The sequence below is a fragment of the Ambystoma mexicanum genome, chromosome 5q (genome assembly GCF_040938575.1).
Source record: "Ambystoma mexicanum isolate Mex_15411 chromosome 5q, UKY_AmexF1_1, whole genome shotgun sequence".
Lineage (NCBI taxonomy): Eukaryota > Metazoa > Chordata > Amphibia > Caudata > Ambystomatidae > Ambystoma > Ambystoma mexicanum.
Window position 1 is genome coordinate 383765184 of NC_090933.1, and position 25001 is coordinate 383790184.

At 44.6% G+C, this 25001-nt stretch overlaps 1 protein-coding gene across 5 annotated transcripts in view; it reads left to right on the plus strand.

The window, feature by feature from the left end:
- YES1 (YES proto-oncogene 1, Src family tyrosine kinase) overlaps positions 1–25001 on the plus strand; it is a 1102642-nt gene that overhangs the window by 80470 nt on the left and 997171 nt on the right. For 2 of the 5 annotated variants that reach the window (XM_069620865.1, XM_069620868.1), the window contains exon 2: positions 15976–16103. The exons of 1 other annotated variant lie outside the window; for it this stretch is intronic. Coding sequence is in view for 1 of the 4 variants with exons in the window: in XM_069620864.1 (XP_069476965.1) it covers positions 16277–16283 (7 nt within the window). In the remaining 3 variants the exon portion in view is untranslated. Of the gene's footprint in view, positions 1–15975; positions 16104–16205; positions 16284–25001 lie in introns of those variants that run through there. 2 more of the 5 variants (XM_069620866.1, XM_069620864.1) reach the window with 2 other exon arrangements.

The window sequence follows — 25001 nt, forward strand, 5'->3', positions numbered from 1 at the left end:
GCCTCCCAAGTGTTCCCCTAGTAACCCCCTTAGAGCCTTCCTCACCTTGTAGCTTGATAAGGTGCGCTCTCCGTCCTGCTGTTCTGTGCAGGGGTGCGTTGTGGCTGGGCACCTTATGGAAGTTACTTCACTGGCATGGGGCCGGGAGTCCAGTCCGGCTGCGACTCCACTCTTGAGGTAGGGCTTTAGTTCTTAGAGTATATGTCTGCAATAGTAGTTGCCCTGTTAACCTTCTCCTTCTCTCGTAGATGTAGAAGGGATGATGAAGACGTCGAGCTGATGGAGAGGGCGGTGCTCGAGAAGGTAAGAGAATGCATGAAGCGTGCTGCTTTTAGCGTCCTTTGATTCTGGCTAACCTGTGCTATTCTTCCTTGCAGGTCACCGAGCAGTTCCTGGAGGAAAAGCGGCCAGATAGAAGCGTAGCGTGGAAGATGTCCGGCCCGTTGCTGGATTCGAGGAGGGCTTCGGTAGGTAAGCGAGAGTCTGAAAGCCGTTGGAATCGGAAAGGTGTTGGAATCGGAAGACGAACGCTTACTAATTGTCCTCTTCTTTTTATTCTCCTCTAGGATGTTGCTTGCGGGTGAGGACGAGCTCCAGGGAAGACTCTGGAGCGATTGAGGAGCTGGTTGCTGAACAGGTAAGGGGAATAATGTAGTAGTTCTTCTCCCTTGTAGATGAAGGCCAAGGATTCTGCGAGCAGGTCTCGGTGAACGTCATGCTGTGAGTGCAGAACAACGTGAAGCGCGTTCTTCAGCCTGGGCGTGGCTTAAATAGCCAGCAGGTATCCCAGGTGCCTCCAGGGCGGACCACACCCTAGATGCTAGACTGCATGGTGCCGTTACATGCCGAACCTTGTGGGGGGCAGCCATGGTTATCCATTCCCCAATGGAAACGCCACCTGCCATATGAGCCTGGCGCCAGGACTGGCTCCAAGACAGCGAAGGGGGGGGCATGATTCGGCCCTTGGGTCCTTGCAGGAACACTGTGGTGAGGGCCAGAGACCCCGAGTTCCAGGGCCAGGGGCTATGGTTGTGACAGGTGTGTGAAGCTAGGAAGTCAAGAGACCAGGAGAAAGGAGTTTTTCTCTGGGTAACCAAGGCCAGGGGAAGGGAGTCATTCCTCCTGTGAGAAAGTTTCAAACCAGAACTGTTATCCAGTCCCAGAGGAGGGAGTCCTTCTCCTCGCCCAAGAACATTGGCACAATGTTTTAGTTTGGCTAGAAGTGTAAGCGACATAGATGGGGATGTTTTGACACAGGACTGAGGACTATTTAAGTTACTAGGACATTCTGACAAACTCATTAGTACTTTAATTGAGGTAGGGAAACCCCTTCATAGATGTAGGGAAAGGTAGGTTCTCTATTTTTATACTGAATAAAAGTCTATAGTAATCACTATGCCACCTTTTGTGTCAGTCTCCTCCTTATGCATCCTTGCACGTTTTGGCAGCCAGGCTGGTCATGCTCCTACGTCCCGTCCTCTTTCCTCCATATGTGTGGGATTTTCCGCCCTTTGGGACAGGACTAGAGCACTTTTTGATAGCATCAACAAATATTATCTTTACATTTTCTTTCCGCAGGGCCAGTGCATGTGGCTTTAGCCCCACCTTCCTGAGCCATGCCCAGCGCACTGCACTTCACTCCTTTTGTCCGTGCGGTCAGGATTGGACAGACTTAGCATTTCAAGGTGTTTTTTGTCTTAACTGCTTTTTGTCCTTCAAATTTGTCTACATACTCTGGTACCACGGTCGTATTCTTTTCCTATGCTGCAGCATAAGCGTTTTTCCTTGTGTGCTTCCTGCGGGCGTCACTATGCAGCGGTGGACCCTTACATCCTTTGCCTAGAGTGCCTGAGACCAGACCCTCGTTGGGATGCATGCTTCTACTGCGACTCCCTCTCATTCTACACACTGGAAAGTAGGTTTTTGAGGTGGGAAGAGGTCTTCCACAGCTTCCCTCCAATACACTTATGACATTTCGTTGGAGAGAAGTCGCCCGGGAAGTACTCTTCTTTTTTGGGCACCCCTTCCCGGGGTTAACTGCTTCTGGGAGGAGTCATACGTGCTCTAGTATCAGCAGGATTCATCCTGAGGAACCCCCAAGCGGTGTCTAAAAGGTATACCAGTTTTTCCTCCAAGTTCCTCCTTTTGTGGGATAAAAGTACTAGGGTCTCTCCCGAGATTCACCTAAAAGGAGCCCCAGCAAGGCCGAGAATCCCTGTTCTGTTCTGGGGCCTGCCAGACTGGAATAAGTTCTGAGGTTCCCCTCACAGGGGCCAAACATACTCCCGGCCATTCTGAGAGAGCGCATGGGACAGACAAGCATCCAAAGTCCTTGGTCACCAGCTCTGCCGAGGATCCCTTAAGGAGGGCTAAAGGTCAAATCAAGACTCCTAAAATAACCTGTGATGCATGTCGCCACAGAGTGTCTCAAAGTGGCGCCTCAACCAGCATCTTCTGTCAGCCATTTTGTCAGCTCCCTCAGTGGCTTCGGGTGTAGATGCCAGGCCTAAATCCTTGCCGTCTGCATCCTTGCAGGGGTTGGGAGGGGTCCATTCAATCCACCTTTTGGAATGGAATCCAAGAATGCCCCTTCCACCAATGTTCTCGCTTCCTCCAACATCGACTCTTCTGCACTATTTGGATCCATGGGCGTGGGGATCCTCTTAGCAACCAGTCTCAAAGGACTCATGGAGGCACCGTCCACTTGATCGTCCCCTTCCTACTCCATAGTCGAGACTGTCTTCAGCCATTTCCGAAACCTGATGCATTCCGACCCTATGAAGGCATACTTTAAAAGACCTCTTCAGGAAAATGTTACCCAAACCTCCAGAGCCTTCTGCACCAAGGGAGATGGCTCGTCTGCTGCCACCTCCAAGGCCAGTGGAAATGCCACGCCCCCTCCGGCGGAGCGGCCACCGGAACCAAAGGAGCCTGAACCAGCGCTTGCGGTTTCCGCGCTCCAGTCCACCTGTTGATGATTCCGCCATAAGGGATTCGCAGCATGTTCAAGATGATGATCTGACTTCTTCCATCAGAGCATTTAATGATAGGATACTAGATCTTATGGATTTTTTGAACATTCCAACTCCTGATCCTCCAGCTCTGTAGGTGGGTGTTCTATCGGGGGTGGGGGGCCTTATGCTGAAGACTCGGGATATTTAACCAGAGACCCGCAGGGTGTGGGGAAAAACCACTTACGCGCCAGACGATAGACGCTTGTTACAAGCTACATGCATCTGAAGATATTCCCTTGGCTGCATGCCTCCTTCCACTGTTGCTCCTGCTGCAACCCTCCATTCCAAGTCTTCCTCATAGTCTTCCTCTCCCTCCCAGGTGTCAAAGTAGAATGTTTTTGGAAGGGGTATGGCAGAAAGTTTTGTTAATGCGGCACTTCAGTTGCGTCTGGCAAATGCTGAAGTGCTGATAATCTAAAATTATGCAGAGAACTTTGCGCATCATGTCGATACTGCCACACGCTGCTTTATGGTTGGCGTTGACATCACCCGCCAAGCCTGGCTACGTCAAACCAAATTCTCAAAGTAGGTACAGGAGAAGGTTCTAGATCTTCCGTTTGAGGGCAAGGAACTCTTCCACAGTTCCACTGATGAGGAGATAAAAAAACCAAAGCTAGCATTTCAACGGTCAATTCGCTGTCAGTCCTTCTATCGCTATCTAAATCTCCAGCTGCAAGGTTTTCCTGCACCCAAAAAGTGGATTTCTGCTCCAGATCTTTTTCGGGGGTTCCAGGACCAAAAGACTCGTCAGCAGAGGCAGAGTAGGCGGCTTTTCTCCCACTCTGCTTCAACTGCAGATCAAGTTATCTCTCCTCTGATAAAAACACTAAATTATATTTTGGCATGCTCCAGTGACACTCTGGTAGGGGGAACACGTCTCCTGGACACTTGGGAGACCATCACAAATGATCCATGAGTTCTATCAGTAGCCCGTTTGGGTTTCCGTCTCCCCCCCCCTTATGGCAATTCCTCCATCCTCCACATCAGACGGGGTCACCCTCTCTCCACGCTGAGGTTCAGAAGCATTTGGACTTGAAGGTGGTAGAACGAGTCCTTCCGGTTCAAGAGTGCTTGGGTTTCTATTCACGCAGTGAATATTTTTTACAGTGCCAAATTCCAACCAGGCTGGCCTGCGCACTATTTTGGACCTGTTCAATTTCAAACTTTGCATCCCCCAAGAGAGATTCAAGATGATCACACCCATGCAAATCCACTGCTCCCTTGTAAGGGATGATTAGCTCTGTGTGGTGGATCTTCATGATGCACCACACAGACCTGCATGTACTGATATGGCCCATATCGTACCTGCATGTACTGATATAGCTCAAACACCGCAATTCTTTTGGTAGGGGGTAAACCTCTTCAATACCAAATCCTCCCTTTTGGGTTGAGCTCGGCGCTGAGAGTTTTTACAAAGATGGGGTCTCTGATATCAGCGTTCCTCAGGATTCGAGGAGTCCATGTCTATCCATATCTAGATGACTGGCTCCTCAGGAGCCACTGCCCCTGTACAGTAGCGGCACACATGCAGTTACTACTCCACTTGCTGTTCAAGCTGGAACTGTCAGTGAACTGGACAAAAGCATCAATGACGGTGTCGCAGGGCCTGATTTTCTTGGGGTTTCGATGGAACACGGTCAGTGGCAAGGTTTTTCTGACCAAGGACCGGATGAAGGATTTAATGCATACATCCTCCCTTTTCCTCAATTTCACCCACAGGTCGGTGTAGTGGTTTTAGAGGCTCCTAGGGCTTTTGGCCTCCTGTGTTTTAGCCCTCCATCTGGCGAGGTTAAAAATGAGAGGCATTATGTTATTAACACTTGTAGCATGCATGTTCGCCTAGGGGTATCTTGGTGCAAGGATGTGCACAGTATAGTCAAAGCAGCCCTCCAAAACTGGACGAAAGCTCGGTTTTTAGCAAGCGGCAGGGAAGGAGGTGATTCTCAGTCATCCTGAGTTGAAGGGGGAGACTGTTTCATAGTTTACTTGCAGCCACTGAGTGTTCTGTGAGAATGTTGGGTGCGTGAGGTGCATAGAATGTGGTGCGTTTTAGAATGGAATGGAATGGAATGGAATGGCATGGCAGATTGTGTGAAGAGTTAGTTGGTGAGCGGGTGTCGGAGGGAGCACAGGGTCGTTGGTATGTTTAGATGAAGTCACTGTAGGTATGACGCCGCAGAAAAAAATTGCTCTTATTGCATGCTCTGGGGTCAGAAGGTCAGCGCAAGTACAGGGAATTGCCGGAATTGTCTGGTGATTAAGTTGATGATCTTGATGAACATGAGCGTGCCTTCGAGACAATTAGACAAGTATTATGCCCCTGAAATCAATGTTCATATCAATGGGGAACATTTCGATGCAAGGATTCAAAAGAAGGATGAGACTTGGAGGAATATGTATCGGCCCGCAAAAGATTGGCTCGTACATGTCGCTTTGGGGCAGGTATCCCGTTGGAAGAGCTGATCAGAGATCAAATTATCATCCACACAAGACTTGGTAATCCAGGATCAGTTGTGGATAGTTGGAAATCCTTAATTATCGGAGGCTCTGGCCATAGCTAAGTAGATGTGCAAAGGAGATCAAAAGTAAGCAGGAGGCCCTACAGGCACAAGCTGGCAGTCGGGGTGAGACAGAGCCAGGAGAACAATCTTGCGTGAATGTAGGAAGGATGCTATGGCCAGTGAAAAGCATGCAAAACTAAAAGAATGCGAAGAAGTATGAAAACAAAAAAAGGACGGGTGTATCCAGTGTTACAAAGTAGGCCACTATGTCAGTTGAAAGAATTGTACTGCTGTTAACCAGACATGTGCCATATGAAGATGAAAGGACATTTTTCTGTAGTTTACAGACATACAAGTAAGGCGTCCCTGGTGCAGGATGACATGGATTCTGAGGAAGAGCAAGTTGTGGTGGTTTGTGAACCAGGCAATAGAGATTAGTGTCCCAGGTGTGACCTACTGATTGGAAATGGGAAGTTTTCTGTGATGGTGGACGGCTGCACTCCTTAGACTATAATCACTTCCAGGACATGGGAGAAGCTTAGATTCCAGGGACTCGTGGCCAAAGTTCACCAACTCGATATAAAGAACCCTGGAGGGATGGAAGGATTGAGAATTCGTATCACAGGATGGGTCAAGAGCATGGTGGAGTTGAGGGCTGTTGTGCAGAGATAAAGGTGTACATAGCCAAGAAAGGCGTAAATGTTTTGTTTTGATCAGGCTGCGTTGTAGATTAGACTAGATCCATGTGAATCCGAGCTTGTTACACTGGTGAAGAGCAGCAAACTTGATGAAAAGCGTGAACTGGAGACGGCTGCTTCTGACGTGTTCCATCAGGAGTTGGGCCTACTAAAAAATTATGCTCATAGGATTAGATTGAAGCCTGGGGCGGTACCATTTGTGTACCGCAAAGTGAGGCCCATTCCCTTTGCTTTAGTGAAAAGAGTGGACCAAGAACTAAATGAACTGGAAGGTGAAGGGATCATTTAAAAAGTAGACCTCACAGTTGGTGAGCCCCATCGTTCTGACGATTAAGAAGAATGGATTCAGGATCTGTGTGGATCTCGGGGACCTAAATAAGAACCTACTGGTTGACTAGTTTCTGCTGCTGATGATTTTGGAGATGTTGAATTGCAGAAAATGGGCAGATGTATTCACCACGTTGGATTTATCCAACACGCATCCCTAGATCAACCTCACAGAGGATGGCAGGGATTTAACAGACTTCATTACACCCTTCGGGATATAACGAAACAAGAGGATGCCTTTTGGACTAGCATCTGCGGCTGCAGTATTTCAGAGGGCAATGACTCAAGTTCTGAAGGGTTTAAAGGGAACTTTAGTTTACCAGGATGACATTATCGTGTTTGAGAAAGGAAGATTGCACATGATGGAAGGTTGCATGATGTGCTTTGCAGGTTGGGTGATAAGGGTTTGAAGGTTGAGCAGAGTAAATGTAGGTTTATGGAGCCTGAGGTGGAATATTTGGGCCATGTGGTGAGTGGCAAGAGTTATAAACCGAATGTTGATGCCATGGAGGCCATCAAGAATGCACCGGATCCCAAGCGCAAGGAAGAGCTTGGGTAATTCCTAGGTCTGTGTGAATATTAAAGCCAGTTTGTTCATGATTTTGCCAGTTTTACAGAACGGATGAGGAAATGACTCAAAGATCTAACAGATGTAACATTTAAGTGGAATGTTGAATATGAGAAAGCTGCAGAATATATGGAGAACAGTTTGAGTGATAAGTTGAATCTTGGAGGATTTGTGATTGGAAGGAAGACCAAGCTCACTGTGGGTGATGGCGAGATTGGGTGGTGGCAGCGGTGCCCCAGGTGGTGGATGGAAATAAGGCCATCTGCCACACGTTTAGGGCCATGACTGAGATGAAAAGCAGGTATTCTGTGATAGAACGGGAGTTATTGGCCTGTGTTTGGGTGGTGAATTACTTAAGGAAGTATGTGTAACACATGTACAATATGCACTGATCACACACCTTTAGTAGAGGTTTTGACTGTAAGAGGCATGTGCAAAGCAACAACTAGGCTTGCAAGGCTAAGTACAAGTCTACAAGATTACCACTTTGATGTCAATTACGTGCCTGGGAATAAAAGCAAAGTGGCTGATTTTCTTTCAACGCTACTGTTGAAGTGTTACGGTGGGGTTCAAGATGAAGATTTGGATGAGGATTTGCAGAGGTTTTGGATGATATTCACAAGGAAAAGTGGATTCAGGAACTTCAAGGTGATGGATTAGACGATGAGAGGTTGCCCCAAACGAGTGTGTTGGATGAAGTGTCTTCCATTTTGGGAGATTAGGGAAGAATGTTCGATTTGAAGAGTTGTTGTTTTTGAGAGGTGACAACAATTGAGAGTGCGCACAAAGGACACTTGGGGTCAACCGGCAGCGAGCTGAATGTCAGATCTAAGTACTGGTGGCCTGGTGTGGACCTTAAGGTTGAATGATTCCTAAGATGTTATTGGCCCTGTCAGAACTCGGACAAAAGCTGCAAGGTGCGTAAATCGGAACCGGTAGCCATGCACCGGCAGGAGGAAGCATGGGAACAAGTTGGTATTGACTTTGTGGGCTCATTATAGCATCTTATCATTATAACATTATCTTGGGCAAGAGAAAAGATTTTAGAATGTCATGGTGGATTATTCTAAATTGCTTGAGATCAAGCGTGCGTGTGTGTGCGTGTGTGTGCGTGTGTGTCTGTCTGTCCCCCTCCCTAAAACAGTGATTCGTGTCAATTGTGTACAATGAAAGAGTAGCGAGACGAGTTATGCAAAGTCTGTTGGTATTGAGTGGAGGTTTTCAGCTAATTATTGCCCACAAACCAGTGGGTTAGTGGAGCTATGTAACAGTGTTAGTTGAAACTGTGGAACGAGCAATCAGGAACATGTCAGTGGAGGTAGCGATTGAGGAAAAATGGTGGAGTATTGGGACATCTGTTCGAGCTGATCCAGGCAAATCTCTGTTTTTGCTGATGAGAGGCAGAGCCCAATACTGTTTGAATCCTGTTCGGGTGGATGAACATAAATCTGGGAAGAATACGAATGTGGAATCATGTAAAGGGGTTGTTGGTGGCTCAGTGCAGGGGCGAGTTGGTGAGAATTTAGAAGGGAAGACTGACGTAAAAAGGAGAGTCCAAGTATTCTGTACTTGTGAGCGTGAAGGAGGTGTTTCACAATGCGGTTAAGATCCAGGATTGCTGCGTTTGGAATATGGATCGTGTGAGTAAGTGGAGATGGGAAGGTATGGATGTGAGTGATGACATCAGAGGTGATGGAGTATGGTAGAAATTGGTTTTTCGAAGAACCCAGTTGTGCTGGGAATGGAAGTCGCTTGAGGGTGGTTGATGTGGGTGAACACAGGATTTTTGAGGTGGCTGTTACCAATTAATCACGAGAAGGCTGTTACTGGTTCCAATCCCAACATTGGTCTGAGGGGAAGAGTGGGAAACCTTCTGGTTTGTTCCAAGGACTATGCTATGAACTGAGTTGGGAAGGGTTTTCCTTTTGGGACCATCGTATGAACTGGTAATAGTTTTCTGCTAGGAATATTTTAGGAATGTGTACTGTTTGATCTTTGTTTTTTTCTGTTTTGCGAAGCGTTGTTTCTACAGGTATTCTACATAATTGTTGGGGTGAGGAGTGTGTGTAGCGTCTGTCATTCCTGTGCTCACTGTGGGAGTGTTCTGTGAGAATGTGAGGTGCATAGAATGTGTGCTGCATGTTAGAATGCAATGGTAGAGTGCAGGGAAGAGTCAGGGGATGAGCGGGTGTCGGAGGGAGCACAAGGTCGTTGACATGTTTAAAGTCACTGTTTCACTTACCCCAGCTCCTGTAATTGAAGTATTTCACCCGCCACCGCCCCCTCCAAATAAATAAATAAATAAGTCCTCTCACCTTGGTAATATGTCTAACAACCTTGCCTTGGCGATGGACTGAAGGGCAAATCACTGGGCGAGCTCATGAAGGTGGGCCTAAAGCCACACACGCTGGCCCGCAATAAAAATAAAAGGACAATATTTTTTGATGCTATCATCATTGGGCACTACGGTGAGTAACTAAGGATTCCCCAACAGTTTGCCCAGAACTCTCTTGGCCAAGTTCAAGTGTTAGAACTAATGATAATACCAAGTTGCCACTGTAAGCCTTAACTAAGCATGGTTCTGTAGCACAACTGACTCCCTTCCCTTCTCAGTGATAATTCTTTGTTATTAGGGTCTATTAAACCGGTATGCATTTATTCAAATCTTAGGTTCTTTGAGAGAGGTGTTTTTTTTTTCCCCCCAAACGACCACCTGCTTTTACTTTTGATGCAAAATGGAGTCTGGAAGCAAATCAGCTGCTTCATGCAGTTTAAGCATATTAAATCATATGCTTCATACAGTTTAAACATACTCCCAGCGTGAGTACTATTATCATAATTTGGGACATATGTGGTATAGACAAGGCACAATTAATGTTGTTTTCGGCCTTAATTATAAAACCTGTGCAGAGGATACGTTGTGCAAGTGACAACACACGTTACTCAGGAACTTTAATGTGTTTGGGTAAACTAAGGGTGAGCTTGGTTATTGATAGTGTTGGCAAGCCGTATTGCCTGACATTGGGGATACAAATGTTTTTAGTCAGTGTGAATTTAGAGCGCCTGAACTGCTTCTTTGTTCGTGTCTCACTTTTGTATTTTTTTATTAAGAAAAGAAAACATCAGTAAATTACAGCTACATATCTGCCATATTAAGCAATAGCATGAATAAACATAGTAGCCACATAGCTATTTTTGAAACTCATTTAAGATAACTTTTTCACTGTTAATCAGCTTAATGAAAGGTCTCCAGTTACAAGGTAACTTCTCTTTCATTGGAGCAATCCTAAATGGGTTGAGAGGGAAAGGAATGGACACTTTACCCCGTACACCCGCCCACCCAATTCGGTCAATTAAAAACATGCACAGCCATTATTATCCTCATTTATATCCATAACAAATGTTTCGATTTATCATAGCAGTCACTGGTGACTGTATTAAGTATCACAGGACATAACTTCAAATCATTTCTTTGATCCAGTTGATAAAATACTATGCACCCTTTTGCTGGCTGAACATGCATTTACGACGTAACTCACCATAAATGACTGCAGAATTGTGACGTATGTATGTATGTGTATATATATATATATATATATATATATATATATATATATATATATATATATATATATATATATATATATATATATAATTTCACTGTTTCACAACACCACTTGAAACAAAGTTCTTTGTAACTTGGTGCTTAGATGCCAAGTTGGTCGCAGGTGCTCTACTAATACCCACGTCAAATCGAATAAAACAGTAGCCTGGAGCACGCTGCTGGATTAATTTCTTATGTCTTTTAAGACTCTTCTCCTCATGATAGTTTTGGAGTTGGCGTAATAGTGTTCTTTTCGTATCAGGGGTGATCTTTGTCTGCTGCTTCCCAAAGAACATCTTCCCATTGTCTCGACCTCCTTGAAAGACAAACCCTTTGTTTCACTTCTGTTACATAAAGTGCCTGTTTCTGCGTTTTTAGTTGAGCGCTCCACTGTTTTGGTAGGTACAGGGATTGACGCAAAGATTTGATCAAGTGCTAAAGGCAGCTCCCGAGTAACGAACTTTACCCAGTAAGCAAGACCGACCATTGGGAAGCAGAGTTGATGTGAAATGGGTATATTTGTAGAACACCATTTGGCTTGGGCAGAACATTGTAGCTCCTGATGTCAACCTATCGGGCTTTCTGCTAATGAGCCCCACGCAATTTCAAACCTTGAAGTATCAACTATGAGTTATGGACTTGTCATGAGCCCCTTCATGTTATCGCCTTCGGACTCAGCCGGAATGCCAGAGTCTTAATCGAAGTTTCTTACTGGGCATTTACCATCTTCTTCGCCTTTTTAATTGCATTCAGAAAATGGACACTGTTTGGGCCTAGAAATATTTGAACTTTTTTCTTTTTTTTTTATGTTTACCTCCAGCTTTACCGACAACTTTCTTTGTGCCAACTGTTCTCTCATCCATGTACCCCATAGCTTGCTGTGCATTTGATATTATGGCAGCAAGCTCTCTCGCCATTTTACTGAAGGCTCTCATTTTTTATGTGGAAACCCTCCCAGGATTCACTTTTGTCTTTTGATTGGTACGTCCTCGCGGGCCTTGCTTGGGTAGTTGGGTTTCCTTCCTAAACCTAGGCAAATGGGCAATCCTTACACTTTCCTTGGTTCACCTAGTGGTTGTTAGCTGTCATTGAATTATCAAAGCTAACTCTAATATGGGGTTTGGGGTAGGAGAGAATGCAATCCAACGCAGTATAACCTTGAATAAAGTAATATCCAGACAGAGGTGTATGAAAATATTCTAAAGATCTCAGTGAAGGTTGCGAGGGTGTTGAGAATTACCCTGCAAGTCATTTGAGTTTAGACAGGCTATTTTTGTCGAGCACAGCATTCCTAGATCTTCACCCATAGAGATAGTCAACTACAAGATCTGGATCATCAGTGATGACATGCTACTCTTGGTGTACCACATGACCTGCATTACCTCAGATGTACGTTAAAAGAACGTATCCCAAAAGATCGAATTACAAAATTACAGTGCCCACTTTGCCACATTTTGTAATTCCAACTTTTGGAATTTTAACGGTTTGTCCCCCGTACTGCCTTTGATGTATGCAGGGGACACCTCTGCAACCCCCCTCCAGCCCATAATCCTGTGCTGGGGGGCGGGGGACACCCCCGCAACCCACCTCTCCCCTGTTCGGTATTATGGGCTTCAATCTAATCTACTATGCTGGATACACACTAAACGTGCATTTGGCATTTTAGATTCGATCTTTTCGTCCATTTCCCATTACCTTATCTGGGATGCAGTCTGTTGGCAGATAGGCTTCGCATTGGCTGAGCAGGATGCTGGCCCTGGTGCTGCATTTTCCCAAATAGTAATCGTAGGCTCCAATGTTACAGATCAGGCCAGTGTTACAGATGGGGCTTTGCTTCCGAACTACTCTGCGCATCTCCAAAAATGATCCAAGAAGCGGGAGCCTGGCCTTTGGCTATGTATGACAATTACTGACATCTGATAGTCCACACCCAGGTCCTCACAAGGTGAGTGGTCAACCGTAGCAGTTTGTGTTTTAGTGGTCCAGCAACTGTTCCTGTGAAGGTAAAGCAAGCAGGACCGTTGTGCAGCCACTAAAGATGCTTCTTTGCTAAATAGAAGAACTATTGATGGAGGTGGGCTACGGTGTATGCGCAAACACCTCGGTGGCTTAATTTGCGATCTCCTTCCTCAAGACCTTTGTGGCTTTTTCAAAGCCCTCCACGGTTGATGGCAAGTTTGAGCAGGCAAGGTCTACCTAAATAAGAAGGCATTGCGCAAAACTGAGATTGTGATAGTTTCTACTCTAAAGTGGTGACTAGGAGCTTAGTGAGCGATTGTCTGGACAAGATGGGTTTGTGATGGCGCTGTTCTTAATGTGAGTAGCTAGGTCCAGAGCTTGAACAGAATTTGATGGGGGACAATGTGCCACCCAGTTTCTTTTCTTTAGGGTGAGGTGTCTGGGATGTGAACAAAGCTGACTGGGAAGGCTGTTGCAATAGTTTATTTGGTACAAGATCTTATATAAGCAAATTGAGCTGCAACAGAGGTTTGTGGGTCATGAAGATGCAGTCGCAAATAAGGGCTGGAGTAATGGTTGTGCTGATCGTGGAGTAAAGTTAGAAATCGGTTAAATTGAGCTCCTGAATTTGTGTCCGTGGGGAGAATGCCGATGGGACATTTATGGCGTGGTTGACAGTGCAAAGTATGATTTCCATACTGACTGTGTTGACAAGGAAACTGTGCGGCTATTCAATAGTGAGGTGAGTCAGTCATAAATGCAAATTAATGAAAGTTGGAAAAGGAGAAGACCAGTTTGACTGATGATCCCAAATTGGTGATGGCTGCAGTGTGGAAGTGATGTGGTGTATGTATCCCCGGTTTTCTTTTAATTCTTGCTGGGACAATTTCTCTCCATGACTCTCGTGGTGGTGCTCACATGCCTCTTGCATTTCATGTGATTAACCAATGTCTTCTACTCCATACATTCTAGTCAATTATATCTGACATACATATAATGCATGCAATTATTTATAAACTGTGAAATGTCTATATTCTCGCTTGAAGTGTCAAATCTGCAGATCTATAAACCTGCTGTCTTTACAATTGTGGTTGCCTCTCCTGCTGAGCTCTGCAGTTAAGTTCCTTTCCACAGTGAAGATGGGAGGCCGTCTTGATCTTACTGCTTTTGTCTGTATGGTGTTGCACACCACAACCATAGCGAACTCGCTACAGAGAGATGCTGCCAAAACCCACCCACAGATTGAGTCACACATTGTCTTGTAGTAGTTTCAGTTAAGGTTTGTGAAGGTAATTGCAGTGCCCCACTCTCCTTAGCAACAGTGATTCAGTTCTCTATGTGCCCACTCGTATGAATCACAGGTACTCTACAGCACATCAAATTACCCACAGACTTTGGAACTTGGAACAAGCATGATAATCAAAACGGCAATATTCTACTGATGGTTTTGTGAAACAAATTGGAGATAGTCCAAAAGCCTGATTATTTCTTTAATGTCGCACAGTGTGTCCCATGTAATGTTACCTCTAGTGCAGTTGGGCAATCCACTTTTTAGTTCTGGCCATTAGGTAGTGCTGAAGTGCCACTTATAAGCCAACACTATTGCATTCGAATACAGCTAGGGAGAAATGGTGTCTGAGGAGGGACACAAAGCTTGTAGGCGTTTGGTTATTTACCCACCCATTGACCGCTCATGGCGTTGCTAATACCTATGGGCATCCCCCCCCTTCCTGCCAATTTGCATTCTCCTGGGGTCTCTCAGAGCTAGCTTTGTCAAGCCTTACCATAAATCTTCATGTTCGAAGTGCCCGCCAGTGTTTTTTCAAAGCACCCTCTCAGAGTTAATGACTTATTTGGAGCTGCAAACGTTCTACTGGTGAAATACAAAGGTTTGCCTTCAACCACTCAATTTATAAGCACAATGTGTGTCCTTCACTGAAGTCCTTTTTAATACGAGCATTGGCAAATGCAATAGTTTTGGCTTGTGTATTAGGCACTTGCCAGGCACGGCTATTCCATGCCCAGGTACTGTCACCGTTTTGCAGCTGCTACTATCGATGGCCAGTTAATACCACTGCAGCAGTATCTGGCAAATACCTTTCCCAGGCCTACACAAAAGCCAAAACTGTTATTCTTGAATGTGTATGGTTATAAGTACCTGTTTGTGAATGAACATATTGCTCTTTGATCCTTTTTTGAGTGCATTTGGTGAACCGCCTGCAATATGAACATGCCAGCTGGAAAAAATCCAAACTCACTCATTTTCACCACGTTTTGTTTTGCATATCTACCATTTTACGACACCCAATTTTATTCCATGCTCTATTGAAGAACTAGACGGAGCACTTCTCAAAGGAAGCTCCTTTAATGTATATCCTTCCAGCAGAAAAAACACCAATGCACCGATTTAATGTGGTTTATTATTCACAGTGAAATGTCCAATACAAAGTGTGGACAGAGATCTATTACTGAGACAGAACAGAAATGGATGATTAGATTAGACTTGGTTAATAAGGGTCTCAACTTTGCCACTGAATGAGATCTGTTTATAAACTAAGAACAAGAAACTTTGTTTAATGTTTTACTTTTTTCATAAACTCTAGCCAGAAAGTAGTGCAGCAATTTTCAGTCAAAGCGATGATACTATCTATTATTAGCACAACGTTTGCCATTGGTTATCGCAGACATGTCATTGGGATGTAGATAGTGGCACCACAGGGTGATGGGTGCTCCTAGAATTAGGTACAACATATAGCCCGACATCCAAGGCTCAGCTATGATAAATGGAGCATACACCCCCCCCCCCCGATCCAAGATGGCAGCTTTACGTGATGTTTCGCTCACTCATGCGCCATGGGATATAACCCGACCAGTTCCAAGATCCTGTTTGAAACACGACTGATGTCTAACATCTACAGGTGTGGAAGACGCTGAAAAGGTAGAGTAACAATGGTGTTGTCTCCCGCCTATATAGATTGTCACGGCAAGAGCTTCCGTTGTGAAAACGCAGAATAGTCAAGCGCGTACATAAAATATCCGGCATATACCACCGTACGAATGGGCTAAACAGCCCCTGTAGCAAAAGTACAGGCGGTCTGAGCCATATATAACTAGGCAAAATATACTAACGCGTTGCTCTAGACACATCCAGACTTTTTTAGTGATGAACTTAGACGACGACTCTGAGTAGCATACCATAAGCAATGCTTTAGAAATGCCTTACATTATAACATTGTTCAGGCATTAAATCAGTGCTTTTGAATTAAACGGATATCCCGTTCTTTGCCTGTATTTGTCCCAATAGGTTGGCCTTCTGACTCAGACTAGAGGAACTGTTTACTTGCAGCACATGATGGCTGGCAGTGAAAGCGTAAAGCTAAGAATTGTTCCCTGAAAAAGAAAATTGGAAGGATTGCCTCCACCTTAATCAAGGTAATCACCAATTAATAAATATATCACAAATCTGCATTCGTAACGAAAGAGAGCCAGCATGGCTATAAAGAGGACAAAATTGTTTCCCTTTTTATGTTTCAGCAACCTTCAATACAACACTTAAAGATGAAACAATGTGTTGACCAATAATCAGTCCTAGAAACACAGAGGTAATGATAGGTGGGTAAACGGTTGTGTTGTTTTAGAAGTCAACAGAGATTTGACTTTTAGTGGTCAGGTTTTAAAAATGTTTCATTTTTCTCATTTCTTATTCACAGTACTCATCGGGAGATAATCCCTTCCACCCCCCTTAACGAGAACATTGTTTTTCATATATCACTGAAGACGGCTTGGAGGGTTTAACCATCTAACAAGCTGATGTTGTAGACATAGTTTGCCCGGCTCAGCCAGAAACAGATGATGTGTTGAAACTAAAAGTGAATCGCAATTTGAAATCTATAATGAATCGCCTTTCACACTGTTATTAATATCAGTATTATTGTGCCCACGCACTATTTGTTATTGTATGCAGACGTGGGTCATGTGCCTGCTGGGCCTAGAGACCCAAGCTACTCCTCACTGATGAGGCCCAACAAGGCCGAAACATTTGGGGATGTTTGTGATCTCGTGCAGAAGGGATGTGACCTAGCAGTTCAGGCTGGCCTGCCCCTTTTTGGGTTGGACCAAGCCTGATTTGCATATGAGTTTTCCCATTCTGTAATGGCTTGGCAGGCTGAAAAACGATGGTCTGGAGGGTTGCCCAGAGCTTTGCCCGTTATGATTAATTCAAAACCTTCCAGCCATCACCTTTCTGTTTTGCTCGTGTTGATTTATGACATTTATGTCTGAATAAAATGTTTTAAAAACATCCTGACCATTTGTTCCTTTAGGATTTTAACCTAAGCATTTGGTTTAGCTCTGCATGTGTCTAAGGGTGGGGTAGCCTGTGTTGAACCCTTCTGATTGTGTATCCTACTATTTATGCACATGATATCGTAGGCATGTTCACTTTAAGCTATGCAAAGTCCACCCCAATTATTTTTCTTTTCTTAATGAGCTAGCTGCCACTTTTCCATTTTCTTCCACAGCCGGTCTGTGGCCTTCTCACCAGTGCTTATTGTGTTATTGAACATGAGTATTGGTTAAAGAATACAGCCTTTTCCTAATTACTTTAAAAAAAAAAGTTTAATGCCCCTTTCTGATTACAGCGTCATAAACCTGTCACTTGAATTATGTTCTTTAGCCAAGGTATGTGTATCATAAAGGTGCAACGGCGTCCCTGCAAGAAATCTCATCTACTCGTACAGGTTGAACAGGCTCTCTAGAGATTTACATACATGTGCACCAGGTCTCATAGCAGGAACCCGCTTGATTTGGAGAGGTAAATGTTTCCACTTCAGCCACACACCAACAATCATCATGTCTTCATACAAAGTACCTGCTCAATGTGAGAACTCGAAAGCCCACCAAAAGTTAATAATGCAGGTAGAACACTGCCCACTTTCCTCGTCGAAAATCACCAGTGGTGGCTGGTGAATTGTTTTGATTTGGAGTGACATATGTAGTTTTCATGAACATGCTGGAGTGTCTGAGCAGAGTGAGGGAGTTTAAATTATCCAAGGAGTGTTTGGGTGGGGGGTTTTGCCTCCTGGTCCCCCCTTCATCCGAGACACATTTCTTTTAATCGATTTAAAACTGATTCCTTTACAGAACATTTTCTATGAAAAATTGGGTATAAAAGCCACAAGCGGTTTTCTATGGTAACGCATGAAAAAATATTCAAATAGATGCCAAGTCACCAACAATACCTAGGAGCGTTTTCCAACACATTTGTATGCCTTTGCCCACAATATATGCCAGTGAAAAAAAACAAAGAAAAACGTTCATGCTGGCTGCATCAAAATATGCCGATATTCCCACATAAGAACATGTTCGCCTTGCCTATAATGACAATACTACTATAGGAACACATGGCTGTGCTGGCACTGCCAATGTATGCCTGTATTCCCATGTACGAACATGCTCCTGTTAACTTTGCCCACAATGGCAGTACAAAAAAATCCCATGCTACTGTAAGAAAAATGGTCTAAACTTGCTGCATCAATTTTGAACAGCATGGCCTTGTAAAATAATAGTCCTGTTGCCTTTGCCCATAATGCCAGTAAAACATGCCAAATCACTAAATAAATGCCCATGCTGGATGCTCCAAAGTCCCCTCCATACCTGGCCCGCACATACAAGTTAATACTGATTTTATATACCACAACATACAAACTTCTCTCATTCACGTCCTTTATGACTCCACAGCATCTCTTAACCGATTTCCATGCCCTCTGGCTCCTGTGCACCACGCAGGTGGAGGCCCTGCCTAGTTCCTGACCTGTGTTGTGGAGCCGGAGCACCAGAAACCACTGCCCCAGGAGAGTTCAACGTGCGGTAGTTGCAGGATCACCTAATGCGCAATTGGGCCTGCAGTTTCTCCGCTTATTTGCCCAATGGAACATTAAATGGTAGGGAACTACCTCTGTCTTGCTGGCCTATTGGGCATGCGAAGGGAAACTGTTTCTCTGTCTTTGCTTGCTTTGTTGGTGACTTTTCTATAGTGGATGGCAGATGTGCGTCCCTTCACATTATGGGAGACTCCACTGAAAAGGACTACTTATTAAACAGTCTAGAAAAATTTTTTAAGCCATTTTCTGTAAAAACCTGGCATTTTTTGCACGTAATTTTGCATTCCTTTACATATTATAAATGCTGGAACACAAGTACAAGTATTTATTATAGGAATATGAAAGCCATGAATGGTTGATTATTTCACACCTGAATCTGGACACATTGAGATCTGTATAAACTGCCCCACAGTACTTCCTAATTTCAATAGTTAGACACATCTCCGAAAGTGACTTTGATACACAGACATGCGTTTAGTCACCATTTGACAAAAGCATACATCGTTTATGTATAATGTGCACAACCTATATCAGACCATCCGCACTAACGGGGAAACCGAGCCGAGGTTTTGAGAGGAAAGTGCTACCCTGACTGTTCACGAAGTCTAATGCAGCCATTAACGAAACTGCTGCCCATTAGAGGTGCATTCGTGTCAGCAGACAGTGTAAATAATGATGGATTTGCTGTCCAGTTGGCCGGCGGCAACAGCGGCTGGGGCACCAATACTTGCAGAGGCAGGAGCTGAGGGTACAAAAGGGACAGGCGGCTCAAAAAATGACTCGTTTGTTTTGCACTGAAGAGCTGCTGGATTCCTTATCCAACCTTTCAGGAGCTCTACTGGGAAAAGTGATGTTCCTGCGGTTGTCCTCCTTGCTCCCGTTTACTCTGCGTCTGTACGTACACTAGCGCCCTTATTTTCCCTAGAACGCTCTGCGTTTCAGTACTACATCTCGCTTCCATCAGCAACTGTGACATTGTTGAGTATGCTGGCTTTTTTGATGGATCTGGCTTGATATGAAGAAGTCCAATGTTCTGCTTGTTTTATTTTGTATACGATTTTTTTTTTGATGTATACATTGAATATTTCCAAATGCAGCTTCTGTCAAATTTTTATAATAGAGAACCTATTCTATTCTTCTTTTGAACTAAGCAACTATGGTTCTATGTTTATTTTTCGACCGTGTTTTTTCCGCTGCACTTCGAAACGTTTTAATACATTTTTGAATTTTTTAAAATGTTATTTGGGGGGGGGGGTCTCCCCCCAAACCTCCTCTATTTTTTTATTCCTTATATGCCCCGCATATTTTTTGATGTTTTTGCTGCTAAAAATATTCAGCAAAAGGTGACGCGAAAATAAACGGGGGATGAATGAACGTCGTACCGCAACTATATTGAATCGAGCCAGTAAAAAAAAAAAAAAAACATGTTTGGCACCTCATAAAACATTGTTCCATGCACTGGTTCTGGAGGAAGATGCATAGTAAGTATGTTTAGTGATGGCCTCAAGGTGTAAATGGAGTTCAACTTTCTTTCAAATTGAATGGCATGCCTGTTTGGCAGAGCGCACCTATGATTCAAATATATCTTTTTATGGCTCCTCCTCCAGCACAAGAGACGGCGTTTGCTGGCACACTTTCCGGGAAGCTTCCAGAGATGATTGGGCAGTGTACATGCTGATGTGTACAGCCTACTGCTTTTTTTGAAGAAGCGCTTTATTTTATTAATTTATTTTATTGTTTAAAGTGCAAACTTGGCGCAAGAGCAGCGGAGCGCTGTACAAAGTGTGCGTAGCCTTTGTTTTGGCTGGCATCTTTAACAATAGTGCAGTACTGGGAGTTGAGGCCTGTACTTCGATCCCTTGAGATTAGTTCTTGGTCCGGTGTAGTTGAAAAGAGATTTCTTTTGAGAGATTTGCAAAATTGTGGAATTGTGGGGGCATTCCGAATCGATACTGGGATTGAGTTCCAGGGGGTGAATGCGTGACATGGGAAGAATTCTTTGCGGGTCTTCTCTTTGTGGGCGAGTTGTAATTTCAAGCTGGTTGGTTGATTTGCTGCGTGAGGAGCGTGTACCACCAGATATGTGGTGCTTAGCCGCCAGGTACACTTGTGCGATACTCGTGACTGAGTTCTAAATGATACATGCAGTCTTTTGAATAGGCTGGGTCTGGAGAGGAAGCCAAAGTAGTTAGTGCAGGACTTGGGTGATTCGGTCAAATTCCTGGGTACACATAAGACATGCTGTAGTGTGGTGGATTGCTTTTAGGAGAGCCATGTGAGCAACTGGGAACCCCAGCAGGAGGGCATTGCCCCCATCGATGTACAAAACCACAAGGGCTTGGCGGTAGCAAGGGCCAATTAGTCTGTAACTGCGGTGCTAATATTCTGATGCAAATGGATTAATTGAATTCCCACAGCACAGTTAACCACTAGAAATATCTTCCCAAAGCACTCGTACCAGACCCAAAAAAGGAACTCGGGTCTGAACATCTGGGAGTGAAAAAAGATTAATTTTTCTGTGAATTAACATTTGAAAAGTAATTCAATTCAGAGATGAGATATAAAATTAATATTCCAAGCAAGAATTAAAATACACTAATTTAGTGGAGAACAGAAAAGACTGAGTGCTGAAGAAGGTGGCTGGTTCTAGATGGGTGAAACAAGCAAGGACTGAGTTTTGGTGAAGTTGAGCTTTGGCGAGTGCAAAGACATCCAGGGCTTGCTTACCCTGAAATAGCCCTTTTGTTGATAAATGCTACCCCGAGTAGTCACCATTTGATGTTCCTGGGCGTCATCCGTGAACTGATGGATTGAGATGCAAGACACAAATACTGCATCTCCTAAACGGCTCTTACTGCTCATTGGGGCCATCATAAATTCTTGTCGCACTATACATGGCATGGGGCCATGCTGGAGAATCCCGAATGTCCCGAAAGGAGGAGAACCACCCGAGAAAGCGCACAGATGCTGATAATGTCTGAATCCTTGCCTTGTGGTAGACTGGACAAAGTCCAGCAGCATCATAATTATAATTGGTTTCTTATAAAAGCGCAGACCCGGGATTCGAACCAGTGCTGCTCTGCATCGTCTTGCTTCCAAGACGAGTGCGTTGCCACTGAGCTTACCCATTAGGAAACTATTCTGGCCTTGTTTTGTCCACCACCTGGAGGGTTGGCGTTTCGATTACACAAAGGTGAAATCTATACTGGTTAGTCCGAGGTAAATTCAAAACAATGAGTGGTGTGCAGCAAATCTCATATCTCACGGAGTTTACTGTGGAGGGCAGGCCCATTTTGGTGTGACAGCTAGCAAAGTCTCCTGGACAGTGTATTTTTTCAGAAGAGGTCGAACTTAATTAGGGAAAGTGTCTTGCATAAAAGATGCAGTCAGAAGCGAGGGAAATGTTCAGATAACAACTTAATGACAGTCGCCAGCCTTCAGCAACCCACTTATGAAGTTGCCTTAATGGACTGCAGGATGAAAGGTGCATCCGCCTGAGAGACTGGGATAATCGTCCCCGATGCACCTTGGTCTATTTTGCTTGGCATGGGTAGGTGGTCAGGAATAAGATGTTCGGTACTGTTACCCTTGGAGGTTAAGGTTTGCGGCTATAAAACTATTAAAATCATTTAATAATAAATACTTTAGGAACGTTAATAGCAATACCCATAGTTTAAATGGTGATAAATTCATTCACAATCTCTCATTGGAATGTACAATAGCATACTCTGATAGTGCCAACAAAGATCAAAAAGAAAGCAGTAAAGACGGATACAAGTACCTACATTTGAAAGTATTCCAAAGAGAAAAGAATAAATGACATTTTATTTTCGGGGAGAATTCTTTTTGTTGGGTTTTTTCCTACAAAGAAATTCTATTGAAATATAGGTATTTGTTTTAAAAGCGTGTTTTTTAGTTACCTGGTTATCGTGTAGCTCTCCACAGGTGTGTTTTAGCCAATAAGGCCTGAAATGTTGGCAGATTGTATTGTGCCGCATTACGAATGGCTAACCTCCCATTTCTTTTCTTAGTTGCTGTCAGCTTCTTGCTCTGGCACCTCCACCGCAATCAAAAATTCCCTCTTTGTGAAAGCACTCCTTTTCATTGCTTTCTATGGTGGTGGTCTTGGCTTTAAATTTTCTACGAAGTGGGAAAGCTGTGAAAGCTAGTGAGACCCCAACTCCTTTTCCATTCTGATCGGTCTGGATTTTCTCAGCCATAGATGTAGCTGGTCCTCCCCATCCCTTGACGGGTCCTCACGGGCCGGTATAACATCCTTTCATCGCAGGATGTTTTTTCACTGGTTTTTTTTATGTATTTTTTTTTTTACTGCAAATTTTTTTACCCAAAAAAACTCATTGAATATTTTGGGAGAGTTGGAATAATATATATATATTTGGGGTGTGGGTGTTCGGGATAACATAACAAATTAAAGTGGATGCCTGTCCGTTCTGGAGGCCCCCCACCAGTTCCCCTATGCTGACTGCTCCAGAGAAAGCCTTAACAAATGCTGCCCTGAACAAAGCCCCTCCTCATGCATTTCTGCAAACATCCCCGAGGTGCCCCACGATTGTGGCCAGTTTCTCACGATCCATAGGACGTCTGCTGTCGCCTTGCAGAGCCTCTATCCTTCCCCACCCTATCAGGGCCTTTTATTTTACTGCGAAATTTGAGGAAGGGGTCCTCTATTTTGTAGTCTTGCAAAAAACCTGATTGCAGACATTTTTGTTCTGCCCGCCCCTACTGATACTTCCAAACCTCGGACATGTCCCAGGAATTGCCTTATGCTCTCCCTGTGGAATACGTCCACCACAAACCCAGATTGTGACAAAACTCCCTCAGTTCCTTGAAACATTTGAAATATGTTTTTTGTGTTTTCTGTGATACAGATCCCTCCATCAGAAGAGCCATCTCTGGGCACCAAGCTCCCATAGTTTCTCGGGAAACGGGGTCATCGCTGATGCTGCTGTGGAAATACTCTGCTGGAACTCCTGTAATTTAAAATGGGACAAGGCGTCAGCCGCGTTATTGTAAATGCCTGGCACAAGTTTTGCCTGAAAGCGCACATTGTTCTTTAAACGTGACTATACCAATCTCTTTAGTAATCTTAAAACCATGGGACATGCTGCCATTTGACTGTTATTGGAGCACACCTCAGACATGCTATCCGACCAGAACACATCACTGTCCTTTAGTTCAGCCCCCCAAAATCTCTACTGCCACTACTATGTCCACTGTGCACCCAACTGTCAGGCCACCGCTGTCCGCACCGTTTACTCCCCAAATTGGCCCCAAAGCCCACACTACCCACTGCGTCTGTGTAGAGGCCCAATTGCTCACTGCTTTCTTTTCTCCGCTGACCACACCAGCACCCTGTTGAATTTGGCCAGGTATGTGTCCCAGATCACCAGGTCCTCCTTTAATTCTCTGGAAAGCCTTGTGTGATGGTTGCTTTGTCAATCCTGACATTGCCTCTTCATTTGCACTGGAGAATGGCCTGCCGATGGGGATAATCCGCAGGGCGAAGTTCAGCTGCCCCACCAAGCTCTGTAGCTGGCCCAAGGTAAACTTTTTTGCTCGCAAGCAAGTTGCCACTGCCTCTCTGAAGTTCCTGACCTTGTCCTTGGGCAGGCGGCACATCCTTTTCTCTGAGTCTATTTCGATTACCAAGAAGCATACCGATGTTGTGGGTCCTTCTGTTTTTTCCTCTGCGAGTAATACTCCAAGTTCCTCCGTGACTCCCTGAAAGGCCTCCAGTGCCCTCCTTCACTGATCTGATCCCACCTTGCCGATAAATAAGAAATTGTCCAGCTAATGCATCGCCTGCGCTCCCTTGCATTCCCTTTTTGTTGACCACTCCAGAAATGTGCTGAATACCTCGAAGTAGGAACATGAAACTGAACACCCCATTGGAATGCACTTGTCAAAGTAACTCCCGCCGGCATCTACCCTCCCCCCCCAACTTGGAATCCCAGTAAATGGTGATCATCTGGGTGCACTGGCTATAATCGGAATGGCAATTTGATGTCTGATTTTTGCCAATAAGGCTCCTCTCCTCAATTTTTGTAACGCAGCCAGTGCCCCATCAAACGAAACAGAGCTCCTCCATCAATTGCATCGTTCACCAGCGGATCCTTGGGAAATTAGAAGTTGTGAAGCAGTCTGAATTTCTCAGGTTCTTTTTTTTTTGTGGACTATCTCCACCGGTGAACAACACAAACTTTGGCAGGGGCGGGGACGAGAAATGTCCTGCCATCCTGGCCAACCTGTGGGTTTTTTTTTTTTTTTAAATCCACCCAGTCCATTACCAATCCTGGTTGACTTTTTAGCGCCACCCCATCCTTTGGGACCGTTGGCGAAGTAAATTCCTGCACCGGAATCCTGAAACCTTGTGAGAAACTCTCTACTGGTAGTTGTGCCTAGCGTACCCATTTGCCCAACTCCTTAT